The sequence below is a fragment of the Monopterus albus genome, unplaced genomic scaffold, assembly GCF_001952655.1.
Source record: "Monopterus albus unplaced genomic scaffold, M_albus_1.0 scaffold93.1, whole genome shotgun sequence".
In the NCBI taxonomy this organism is placed as follows: domain Eukaryota; kingdom Metazoa; phylum Chordata; class Actinopteri; order Synbranchiformes; family Synbranchidae; genus Monopterus; species Monopterus albus.
Genome location: NW_018127973.1, coordinates 67,898 through 81,808, shown reverse-complemented (window position 1 = coordinate 81,808; position 13,911 = coordinate 67,898). Strand labels below are relative to the sequence as shown.

The 13,911-nt window shown below is 38.1% G+C and overlaps 1 protein-coding gene across 1 annotated transcript; it reads left to right on the top strand.

Annotated features, from left to right (window-relative positions):
- Positions 1-1,964: 1,964 nt before the first annotated feature.
- On the top strand, positions 1,965-13,786 carry has1 (hyaluronan synthase 1). Its single transcript, XM_020608433.1, has 5 exons — positions 1,965-2,150; positions 2,251-2,476; positions 2,573-2,705; positions 2,827-4,386; positions 5,460-13,786. The coding sequence occupies exons 1-4, from the start codon at positions 1,965-1,967 to the stop codon at positions 3,500-3,502; spliced, it is 1,221 nt and encodes a 406-aa protein (XP_020464089.1). The 3' UTR covers positions 3,503-4,386; positions 5,460-13,786.
- The last annotated feature ends 125 nt before the right edge of the window (positions 13,787-13,911 follow it).

The following is a 13,911-nucleotide window of genomic DNA, read 5'->3' as shown; positions in this document are numbered from 1 at the left end:
TGTGTGTGTGACTGAATACCTCTACATTCTGTTCTATGGCCGCACAGTCTCTGGCAAAAGAGAATAAACGTCCCTCTTCAAAAGTTACTCTCTTTGGCTGGAATGCAAAGTTATGATATTTGTACAATGTTTCTGCCTCTTGCTATAACCTCATCATGTCTCTAATGATGTAATAGAGAAATATATTGCAATGAACGAAAACATTATTTTTATTTATTATTATTATTTATTTTAGAAGTAAGAGGAATGAGAAGGCGTACAAATATAACGGGAGACATAATGCAATCAACTGACAAAGCTCCACTTTGTCTATTTGAAGCTTGTCCCAGAAAAAGTTAGGGGGGCCACTTTGTATAGGGAACAAACCTAACGTCTCCGTGGTAAAATAAAAAAACAAAGCTGCTACATGCAGGGAGCACAGTGAAGTCTGAAGACCACCGCCTCGCTCCTGACGCACGGCTGAGTCAGCGGGGGTGCGCGTAGCTGATAATTCCCCAGACATAAAAAGCGTGCACATGGCTGCATCCCATCTCCAGCATAGTAGCTATAAAGAACTGACTCCTTTGCGCCAATTTGCCAGACACGAGAAACACCGAGTGGATATCACACAAATTTAAAGCCAGGGAACTTGACATCAGGTACGGTTAAAAATAAATTACTTTATCACATGTTTAGTCACGAGTTTTTTCTGTTAACTAGTAATTTGTAGAAAACCAATCATAAAACTCCCAAATGCAGTGTAATTAAATATGAATATCTGTTTGTAATTTACACGAAAATGAAGTCCTTCCGGTAGGACACTATTGATCTAAACAATACAATTTTAAATAAAAACAGATTTCAGATTTCTGTTGGGGGTAAGTTTATCTTTTTTAGTTTGATACATTTATTTACTCTTTTATCTATTTATTAAGATATTAAGGTAAGTTTGTCTTTTTTAGTTTGATACATTTATTTAGTCTTTTATCTATTTATTAAGATATTAGGTTAAGTTTGTCTTTTTTAGTTTGATACATTTATTTACTCTTTTATCTATTTATTAAGATATTAGGTTAAGTTTGTCTTTTTTAGTTTGATACATTTATTTACTCTTTTATCTATTTATTAAGATATTAGGTTAAGTTTGTCTTTTTTAGTTTGATACATTTATTTACTCTTTTATCTATTTATTAAGATATTAGGTTAAGTTTGTCTTTTTTAGTTTGATACATTTATTTACTCTTTTATCTATTTATTAAGATATTAGGTTAAGTTTGTCTTTTTTAGTTTGATACATTTATTTACTCTTTTATCTATTTATTAAGATATTAGGTTAAGTTTGTCTTTTTTAGTTTGATACATTTATTTACTCTTTTATCTATTTATTAAGATATTAGGTTAAGTTTGTCTTTTTTAGTTTGATACATTTATTTACTCTTTTATCTATTTATTAAGATATTAGGTTAAGTTTGTCTTTTTTAGTTTGATACATTTATTTACTCTTTTATCTATTTATTAAGATATTAGGTTAAGTTTGTCTTTTTTAGTTTGATACATTTATTTACTCTTTTATCTATTTATTAAGATATTAGGTTAAGTTTGTCTTTTTTAGTTTGATACATTTATTTACTCTTTTATCTATTTATTAAGATATTAGGTTAAGTTTGTCTTTTTTAGTTTGATACATTTATTTACTCTTTTATCTATTTATTAAGATATTAGGTTAAGTTTGTCTTTTTTAGTTTGATACATTTATTTACTCTTTTATCTATTTATTAAGATATTAGGTTAAGTTTGTCTTTTTTAGTTTGATACATTTATTTACTCTTTTATCTATTTATTAAGATATTAGGTTAAGTTTGTCTTTTTTAGTTTGATACATTTATTTACTCTTTTATCTATTTATTAAGATATTAGGTTAAGTTTGTCTTTTTTAGTTTGATACATTTATTTACTCTTTTATCTATTTATTAAGATATTAGGCAATGGCTGCAGCAATCGGCTCGTGTGGGGATGCTGACAATGTTGTAAGAGTGGATCCACAGCAAAAAGAGGTAGAACATCTGATCCAGAGCAAGAGGTGTGTGTGCATCATGCAGAAGTGGGGCGGCAAACGGGAGGTGATGTACACAGCATTTAAAGCACTCGGGTCATCAGTTGACTATATACAGGTATTTATTTTTATTTTCTCATCTACAACAGTTAAGGTCATTTTATGAAGAGAAAATGAAAGTCTACAGTTTTAATTACATGATTCTCTTTCCCCTCCAGGTCTGTGACTCTGACACTAAACTGGACCCTCTGGCCACACTGGAGCTCTGTAAGGTGCTGGAGAGTAACCCCAAGTACGGTGCTGTGGGAGGGGATGTGATGATCCTTAACCTGAAAGACTCTTACATCAGCTTCATGAGCAGTCTTAGGTACTGGATGGCTTTCAACATTGAAAGGTCCTGCCAGTCCTTCTTCAACTGTGTGTCCTGCATAAGTGGTCCTTTGGGTATGTAAACAATTCAAACATGCCCAGCAATGGTAGTCCCGGTTTTACTGCAGAGTTTTAACTCAGTGTAACTAATATTTCTTTTGTTTGATGAAGGACTGTACAGGAATGACCTCCTCCAGCAGTTTCTGGAGTCCTGGTACAATCAGATGTTTCTGGGGACTCACTGCACATTTGGCGACGACAGACATCTCACCAACCGTATGCTGAGCATGGGTTACGCCACAAAGTAAGAAACTTCTTAACGTTAATATAGAAAGAAATACACAAGACACAATTACCCTCAATTGATGTAATGATGTAGATAGAAAGGTTTCACTGAAGGTTTATTTTTTTGCCCTTTCCTTTAGATACACAGCCCGTTCCAAATGCTACACAGAGACGCCGGCTCCGTTTCTGCGGTGGCTCAATCAGCAGACTCGCTGGACAAAATCTTACTTTCGTGAGTGGCTCTACAATGCAATGTGGTGGCACAAGCATCACCTCTGGATGACCTACGAGTCAATCGTCTCTGGTATTTTCCCATTCTTTGTCACTGCCACCATCATCCAGCTGTTTTGGACAGGCACGCTGTGGGATATTCTCTGGATCCTGTGCTGCATCCAGCTTATCGGGCTGGTCAAAGCAGCTTATGCCTGTATCCTACGCAAAGACGTGGTGATGGTGTTTATGTCCCTCTACTCAGTTCTATACATGACCAGCCTGCTGCCTGCTAAGTACTTTGCCATTCTCACCATGAACAAAAGCAGCTGGGGGACATCAGGCAGGCGTAAGATTGTAGGGAACTACATGCCCCTCCTCCCTCTGTCAGTGTGGGCCGCCATTTTATTAGGTGGGCTCAGTTACACAATCTACAAGGAGAGTCAACTGGACTGGTTAACACCAGCCAAGACACTGGAGACCAGGTTTCTTATCTTTGGCTCTGTGGCCTACACTTTCTACTGGCTACTTATGATGTTCCTCTACTGGGTGTGGTCCCGCAGGTTATGTAGGAAACGTTCCCAAAGTTACACAGTGAATGCCTGAAGTGTCCAGTGAAGAACTAAGTCTACAGTGTTAATTTATTTGAATTCAACCATTTACCTTTTTTATTCAGTTGATATCAGTAATTTATTTTGTCTTGTGGTTTAGTAACTGATGGGCAGGGCAATTTCATGCAGCTGCTAAACCAACAAACTCCAAAAAAAAAGGGGGAATGTATATTGATAATACTGATAAAATGGATAACAGCAGTACTTTTGAATAAGTAAAGAAAATATCACTAATCTACTGGTGATATGTTAATAATGAAAGGGCAACAGATTGATTCATATGGAGATGTTGTTGCACATTCAAATGAAACTGTACTGAAGGCTTTTGAGCCTTGTATTTCTCAGGTTTCTTTTTGTCAGATGAAGATCGGAGAGATGACCTTCCATCTGATATTATTTTATGATATTTAAAGACCGGAAAACTACTATTTAGAAAACCTCTGTGTATTAGAAGATATGAGTAAGTGTCAGGTTTGGCGTGTAAAAATGCAAAATAGCGTTTGTGGTGAACTCAATTATAAAGCCAGATGAACTGAGGTAGAGAAAGGTTCTTTTACTTGTTGCAACCAAACAACCACAATACACAGTCCAGGATCACAATCAGGGTCAGCGCCGATAAACAGGTATAGCCAGGAGATCCAAACTCGAGAGGTCAAGGGGAATAAATCAGAAGGTTGGTACACTGCAGGCAATCAAAATCTGGGAGGGCATAGGCAAAACACGGTGGTTAAAAACAGTAATCCAAGGTCAGAAACAGAGAGTCATGCAAGGTATAAATGCTGGAGAGTCAGAGCTGGAGTCTAGAGCAATCTGGCAGCATTCTAGTGAGTGAATGCTGCCTATAAGCTGTTGGACACAGGTGTGAGTAATCAGAAGCAGGTGAACGGCACCTGTCCTTTAGTGTAGAATGAGATCTTACCCAGACTTTAAATCCTAACCACCAGTATACTACAGTTATCTGTCACTTCTCCAAAACACAGCATGCTGGATGTGGTTTTCCCCAGCCTCACCTTCTGCCTCCTATCTGTCAGAAAGCTGGTAGTCCACTGACTGGAGTGGAGGATGTCCAGGATGATGGTGTTGAATGCCAAGCTGAAGTCCACAAAGAGGGCCCATGCATAGGTCCCTGGGGAGTCGAGGTGTTGCAGGATGTAATGCAGTGCCATGTTCACTGCATCATCCACTGAACTGCTTGCCGGGTAGGCAAACTGCAGGGGGTCCAGCAGGGGGTCTACGATGTACTTCAGGTGGGCCAACACCAATCTTTCAAAGGTCTTCATAACTACAGATGTCAGGGTGACAGGTCTGTAGTCATTCAGTCTATTGATGGAGGGTTTCTTGGGGAGTGGGATGATGGTGGAGCATTTGAAGCTGGAGGGGACTTCACACAGCTCCAGTGACCGGTTGAAGATGAGTGTGAAGATGGGGGCCAGCTGATCAGCACACACTTTCAAGCAAGAGGGGGTCACACCATCCGGGCCTGGTGCCTTTGCGATCTTTTGTTTTTTAAAGAGGCCATGCTGTCAAGTTTGGTGTGTGATGCTGCCAAAGAGTGTTTATGGTGACCTTAATTATATGACCAGATGAACTGGGGTAGAGGAAGATTCTTTTACTTACTTAAAACAAACAAACATACAAAGTCCAGGATCTATATATCGGGTCGTTAAGACAGTCCAATGTCAGCGCCGGTAACCACGTACAGCCAGGAGATCCAAACTCAAGAAGTCAGGTAGGAGATAGCAGAAGGTCGGTACACTTGAAGGCAATCAGAATCTGGGAGGGAATAGGCAAAACACAGTGGTCAGAACAACAATCCAAGGTCAAAACTAGAGAGTCAGGCAAGAATTAAAGGCTGGAGAGTCAGAGCTGGAGTCTAGAACAATCTGGCAGCGTTCTAGTGAGGGAATGCTGCCTATAAGCTGTTGGACACAGGTGTGAGTAATCAGAAGCAGGTGAACACTATGAACACAGATTAAACTAAAGAGTCCGTAACTGAGGTGCGACTGAAAAGGAAGTGGATACAAAATAAAAGCACACAACACGAAGCAGATAAGGGCAGGATCGTGACAGGTAAGGAGTCCGGGGTCTGTGTATTGTAAAACTATTCAAACTAAATGTATGTAAATGACTAACAATGCAAAGACCTCCATGTACGGATGCTTCACTGTATCAGTTTAGTTTACTTCACCACTGTTGTTGCTATTGCACTGGATTTTGGATAACACTTTCTGCACCACCGCAGACTTACTTGAAGTTATTGCAAATTGCACTTATAGTACTGTGCAGTGGGAAAAATATACAAGCGGATAAAAGATTCTCTGAAAAAAACTTTGCAGTGATAATAATACTATGGCTGAACATTACTGAAACCTTACAGATGTTCCATTAAATATTCTATATTATACAGTATAGTTGCTGTATACCTACTCGCTTGATATGTGAAGAATGGGTGTACTTTGTACTATGCACTGTTGAATTTTGCTTTACAGAGAAGAATGGACAAAAACAAGTGTTTTTCTATATTTTCTAAGCTATACATGTAATGACTAGAGATTGAAAATGTGAACAAACTGATGGTTTCATGAACTTGTAAAGAGATGAAAAAATAAAATATGTTTTTTGATGAATACACTTCTGCTTTCTTTGAATCAAAATCACATTTCATTCTTTTTTATTCTCACAGAGAACAGAAAAACTGACTGGGTACCTCAGATCAGTCACATAATACAGTATACAGGTAGCAGTGCGATTACAAGGCGCAGTATAACATGACCTCAATTTTTTGCCACACACTTCAAGAAAACAAAAACTTTAGCATTAGCACATATGCTAACATTAGTGGGAACACAATGTGGCCGTGAATGTTGATCATGATAAGACTGTGCTGATGAGAACCGTGAGAAAATTCCTGAAAGGAGGGGTCAGGGAAGTGATCTCCCAGTGAAGTCACAGAATTAGATGCAAAGTAACTCCAGGCTGATAAATCAGAAAATAGGTTTTGTGCAATTGCTTATATTGTGTTGGTTTCCACAAATTAATATGGATTTTGTTCACCTGACATGACAAGATAATTGCATATTATTACTCTCCCCTGAGATAGAAATTTAGCTGATAACGGGAGCATTAATGTCAATACAAATACAGATGGCTAAAATTGTAAAAGTGTAAAAGCCTTTTACATGTGGCTGAGAAATTGGAGAGTTTTTTTCTAAAGGTGTTGGGGATAGGATGCAGCCTTACAGAAAAGGAGGTTTAACTGTGCAAACTTGGGTTTACTAGTCTGTTATCATGAATAATAAATGTTTGAGTGGAATATACTGAACATTTCAATCCATTAAACATGCTATATGCTGGGAGAAATGAACTGCTGTGATGGTGCTGACGCCTGAGAAAAGAAACACCTTCAGTTCATCAAACCACTGAGTCAAAATTAGCCTGTCAAACACCTGGATGTTAATTTGTGCTTTAATTTTCCCCTCTAACTTACAGGTTACCTTGTACAAATAAAATACTATACAGCTTACTAGTTAACATTACATGATAGGTTTATATATGATTTAAAACTCTACATTATCAAAATATGAAACACAAATTCAAAAAACAAACCTATTTACATATTTCTGATCCTTTCTGAACCTTCTCCTCACTCAGATGAGCTGGCTGAGACTGTAGGTTTTTCATCACCTCCAAGTGAACATTATGACACTGTGAGAAAGAGTGATCTTTATTTTGCATAACATTTAGAATACATCTCTTGCTGATAGCTTTTTAAAGAGCAGTAAAGGTGCTGAACGAATGACTCCCTGTTTTGTGACGGTAACAAATGATTGCAGAGCTGCCGCTGACAATCAGATTCAGAACTAAGATAGGCAAAGCTTTATTTTTGATACAAAACTAACTGCATTTCTCAATGGAACTTTTACGTCAGTGATTACAAACTCAAAATAAGGAGGTAAAGGCCACTACACTCATCCCTAAACACTTGTGATACAAAGCAACAGACACCATCTGCCTAACTCGCTGCCAGATAGTCAGTGAGTCAAGACCTTGGACACTGGTATCAATAATGGTTTGGCAGCTAAGACTATTTCTCACAAGAGGAAAAGTGTCTGCATTTCCTCAGGAGTAACATCAGCATTGCTCACCAGATTTCTCAGTAATAGCTAGTCTATATCTTTAGTCTATAAAAGCAGCACTGATATTGCATGGATAATCTGCCTAAGTTGTAATGTCGACCTGAGGGCTCTGAGGTGATGTACTTCTTTTATGAGTCAGGGAAAGGAGAGAAAGGAAAATTTTTTAGGAGCAAGCTAAAGGTCTGACGAAGCCAAACATCATTTCCCTTCAAGTCTGTTTTTAATTAACGTGTCCTCCTCCACCCTGTCTGGGCCCCCCTCCCTGACATCATGAAGGAGTTTCAGCTGGCACACATGTTTGATCTGCTGCAAATGGGAAGCAGAAGTATGAGGCCACAAAGTGTCTCACCTTCAGCACCAAATTCTTTTTCCTCTTATTCCAAATGAGCAGCCAAATTAGTCTTGGAGGAAGCTACAATTCACAAAGGAAGATGGGGGTAAACTTTCCCACCAGACTGCAGAAGCTCACTGAAGAGCTTGTGAACATCAGTATGGTGGTCACAGTTTCTTCCACTATATCATCCTGCACCTGTCATGCTCAGAACAAGACGATATGTTGAGAAATGGCAAGACAGTCTATGCTGTGGAAGACAAGAGGAAATCAGCTCTATAGTGGTCGTTATAATGCTTATGATACATATCATAAATAATTGCATGTTTTTGCTCTATGTAAAAAACACAAACAACAAGTTTTTCACTTTTTTGTTGTTGGTGTGGCTTCTGGTTGCCACCAATGTTCCAGTATTTTCTCGCTTTTGTTTTCTTTCTTTGTAAGGACTTTACCCTTACTTACATTCCTTTTCTGAATTCCCTAAGACCCCAGCCATAACCACAACCACTACTTTCCTAACCCAAACTCTTACTCTAAGCTTAAACCAAGGTGATGTACAAGTTATTAAGTTGCCACAATTTACATGGTGGAACCAGTATCTGGTCCCCACAAGGAGGACTAATTCTCCGTAATGTGAGTAATACCAGGCACATGTGCACTCACGCACACGCACGCGCAAACACACAACAAAATTAATCCAGATGGAGTCTATGGATGAATGAATGGATGAATATATAAAATAAGAATGGAGAATTCCATTAGATCGTTTTGTTATTTTTGGCACACAGTATCTGGACAAATGAAGTTATGGGTGTTCACCCAGCCTGTAGAGAGCTGACAGACTCAGGGTCAGCTGCAGAATGTACACTCATACTGGTGGTGCTACCATCATTTCCTGAAACTTGCACAATAAACCCATATACCAGTGGTCATAAATAAGAGCTCACAACCTTTCCCCCAGATGTTTGTCACCGTATGGAGCAATCAGGGCCACAGAGGTCACTTTGTAGCTTCTCCTTGGGCTTGTTGGAGTCATTTTTCATGTTGGAATGTCACAACAATGAGTCAGTTTGATTCCAGTGATACATTATTACCTTCATTTCAGATGCAGCCTAACGAGTAAAGAAATGCTGCGGTGTACTCTTTATACCAAGCGTAGCTTTGAGAATGGAGCAGTTATTGCTTGCATCAAAATTTGATCATTTCTGCCTGAGATATTGTGGGTGACAAATACACCTGAGGCCAAGAAACTGAGCAGAATAATGATTATCACACATATTATTCAAAGGTCAGTTCTAGTAAAAATAAGCTTCTATCTATTTATTTACTGTATATAACTGCTCAAAACAGTTTTCAAATTATGATAATAACCAATCCAATAAATATGCCATGATTACTTCCTAAAATTGTGATGGGTCTACAATAGTTTAAGCATGAATGAAAGCTCCAGATCTAGCCACAGGAATAATATTTTTACCCAAACAGAAATATTTATGTCAACAACGAGACCTGCTGAAGAAGCTTTTTTTGACATATAACCTTTATAGTGCTTTAAACCTCCAGGGCACTCCTTTTTGTTGCCTGTGACCTATTTAAATATGAAGTATGAGTTGGGGTCCAAAAGAAAGAAAACATGTAAAAGACTTACCACACAATGTAGGGCCAAGGGGGTTTCTATAACCCAGAATAATCCACAAAACTAATTCTGATACTAGTTCACATTTCCTGTCTTGCCACAATGCATCACTGGTTGCCTTGACAACAGGGTAACCCAAGAGAATAAATACAAGGGATCTGCCCATTAAATGACAAGTTTGGCGTTGAGTCACATCTGACTATATTTAGATGCTCCAAAAGTGCTTTATAAAGCTAGTAGTTCCCTGCCTGTCTTGTCATTGTGTTTTCTCCACCAGTAAGACATAAGTTAAACACTGCAGGTTTCTCAGAGGCTCAGCAAAACTGAGTGTGATTTATATAGTTAAAAAAGTTCTTGTAATGTTAAAATATCATACCGTTCATCTACCTTGCATTTCAAAGACAAAGTAACAGGGAGTTTATACTGTATTATGCTATAGAACAAGATTATTTGAGCTGTAAATAAAATGAATTTGAATATTAAGTTAAAATCATGCATAAGCCAAGATAATAATTTGAAGGCTTACATGAGAAGAGAACTGTCATTCCTAGTAACTGTAGATCCAGAGAATTCCTGTGGTACTGGTAAATGTTCCTGTGGTATAGAGTTACAGTACCACATACAAAATAAATACTGCGGTAACATACCACAGGCCCTATGGTAATGTACCATAGACACACCACAGACTGCATTCTTTGAGGTAGTACACCACAGAGCTTATAGTAATCTGCCATAAATGTGCCTTATGCTGCCACAGACTGTATAATAATGGACCAGAAATGTACTACACACCACCAACTTTGCAATAACACATCAGAATATATAACATAGATTACTCAAGAGTGGTGCAAACAATAAATGTATGATTTGCCACATAATGTCCAAAATGCAGACATTGCGTGTTGGGTGATACCCATGAGAGCAGACTGTGCCTGAGTTGTTCATCTCCTTCTTGTACCTGGAACCACTAACCACAGTTACAGTCTGTTGCCCTGCACTTATCAGAACAAAACAGGAGGTTCTAAGCAACTAGCGGAACACAGGTCAATACTGGGATTGTTTACTACAGTGTGTCTGATTTATTGGGTATTAAACACTCTGTTCTTTTCTCTCTTTACAGACTTACTAACTGGTGTCCATGTGATCTCAGTGTTATGGCTAAGAGAAACTAAATTTTACTCTTTACTAAAATTGAGCAACAGATTGGACAAGATATTACTGCCAACAGTACATGTGGCTTACTACTGTAGGCCAAATATTTTCCCAACCGCAACATATGTAATTTCAAACGAGCAATAACGCAGTATCAGGTTGAGCAAAAAGGGTCATCTCGAATGTAAGATAAGAATCTAAATTAAGACCTTTAGTACAGTATATACCACATACAGTATATTTGAATCATGACAGTTCTGACCTGCATGATGTACCTTTCTCAGACCAACTACTGCTTGCATGTATCTATGTCAGGCTTTAATTGTGGGTAGATACGAAGCAGGGATAGTACATGTGCCAACAGCTGTTTAACATCACAAAATGTGTACAAAGACATATGGCAGTACTCTTAGTGATCATAAAAACAGGAAAACAATCATCACATAGTGTTAATGAGCTACTTGTGACTGATGGTTTTGCAGGACTTACATGAAAGAGAGGCAGGACAGAAATCAAAGTAGCAAAGACCCCGATATCCTAATTGGTCGCTGTTTGTATTGGTCAAGCTTTGATAACATGTATCCTATGTTTTCTGTAATGCACCTCTATGGCATCTCTTTGATTACAGAGATAACCCTAATGACACCATCTGGGTATTTTCTCAAACTTGATCAGGCTCCTTCAGAGGCAAAAAAGACATTGACTGTTTTATTGGTTCAGTAAAACTTCTCATTATGAGCAACATGGTCATCACGTGTAAAATTAGTGCAATTCCCCTTTAAACACAAATATTTAATTGTAAAAATATTTAAAAAATATGTATTTATTTCTTGAGCTTCAAACCATTAATAACAAATATTTGAACATATACACCTTTAACTGGATTTTTATGTTGTTAGTTCCTCGTTTCCTCATTTTTAACATTTTTTTGGATCCTTTTCAGGTAGTCAGTCAGTAGTCAGTTAGGCAGGCAGTCTGTCAAGGGCTGAAACTGGTCATAAAGGAGGTGAGAGTACTTCACTGTTGCACAGGATGCAATCACAACAAGAAGTGACTACAGCTAATTAGTCAACTTGAAAATAAGGACACACACGTGTCAGATTTCCTTGGCCTTTCATGATATCACTTATATCTAGTGGCCGAATACCACTGTCAGACTAAACCAGCTGGTGCACAGAGTGAGGAGATCCAGTACAAGCACATAGGTGTCAGAAAGTTTTTGCAATATGTCTATTAGCACTTCATCATCCACAGGCCACGGACTGTGTGGTACGACACTGCATTTTTGAATAGGGTAGTTTTTGTTTTTTAAAGATGTTTGTTTCCTCCTGATATCCAGGTGTCTGTGGGAAATTTTATTTGACTTATTTCTTATTTTTTAACACAGGGGACAATGGTAGATTTCATTAGCACAGTGTTTATGCAGTTACACCTGTCTTTGTATTTGATGAATCGTGTTAACTTGTAGTGTGTGTGTGTGTGTGTGTGTGTGTGTGTGTGTGTGTCTGTGTGTGTGTGTTCTCTGGGCTGACCAAATGCAACTTTAATGGAAACACTGAGAGAAGCTTGAATTCTAGCCGTGACATCTTGCAAAATGTAACTTCTTTAAACTATTAGGAGAAGGTTGTGTTCTCACCTTTGAGCCAACTAGACAATGAGGTCTTTGTAAGATTGGAAGAGAGCTGCAGAGACTGAGATCAGTTTGGGAGCTAAAGCCCACAAGAGGAGTTTTATTTAAAGGTTTAAAATATATGTGCTTGTATAAGTGGTCTGCAGCTGCTTGTGAAAGCAACTTGGTTTTATTGTTGATACTCTTGCAATAAAACCTTGTCTGCACCAGAGTGTGAGTACATTGTATTTTTTCATTGGGGACAAATTGTGGAGAGACTTTTTCTTTGACTGCCACAGAGAAATGTTCCTCCATGTCCCTGACGCTATCAGTGCAGGTCACCTGTGTATACAGTTAGCAACAATGAAAAAATACAATGTTGTATTGGGAAAAATAAATTCACTGAAAAAAATGGATTCAAAACACAACCTTTCAGTGACATTTGTTGCTTCCAGAATTCCATTAAGGATGAGAGTGAAGGTTTCATGTGCATATGGACATGCCTGTATCTGTACACGTGATCATATCTACTTTTGTATTTTTGTGTACGAGTGTGACAGAGAGTGTAAGTTTGACTTAAAGTCATACTGACCCAAAGGAACCTGGGGTGGACTGCTGCTCTATTTTTGAAGGAGAAACAACCGCTGAAAGAAGTAACTGTTGGTCTTTTGGTTTGCACCCATGACTTCAGCATTTTTTCCACCTTGTGAAAAGTTTTTTTCAGGTTCCACTGACCAGAGATCAGCGGGACAGAAGTCAAATCTGTCACCTAATGCCTCTGCCATTCACTCCTGACCGGTCCACAAAGGCAACTGAAATCGAAGTTTTGTGTGAGGCATTCAGCACTGAGGGCTAATTCCAGACGTGAATATGCTGTAGTCACATTTTCAGTAAAAATCAGTTTTGCAATTTGAGGTACTTCCTTATTCTCACTTATGATTCATATTTGTTTTTAACAATGTTTTCTTTTGTTCTAGCAACCAAATATTCTGTGGACCATGCCCCTGGTGTGACACCCTGAAAATGTAACAATAAAGTTCAAGCTAAATATAGTCTGATATGTCTAGGGCGACTTCTTCTGATCAGATCTGGCATGAGGTGTAATGCGAATACTGCCGCCACCTTGAAGGCTCTCCGATATGAGTCAGCTGAAAATGAAGAAAAGATCTTTTCTAAATTGTTTTTCCCAGATGTACTTATACTTGTTTGAACACTTGTATCAATCATTTTTTTCTGAAATATTGTTTTCTTGTCTCACTTTGATCCTATCCAAGCTCTTCAAATGTTCCAGGTACTGTCTCGCACCTTTTGTCTGAAAAACCTCAGCTCTTAAAATACAACCACAAACTAACTTTTTTGAATTATACAGACTGATTTGATTTGATTTCTTTGAGAATCTTACACTGTCTTAGTTAAAGCAAAAGCATTTCAGAGTAAGGCTTAGGCTTAATATTAACTAACCACTGTTAAAGATGCCACAAAGCTTCAGAAAAGTCATGTCATTATATTATGTGCAGTATTTTTGTCTGTTGCACAGTCT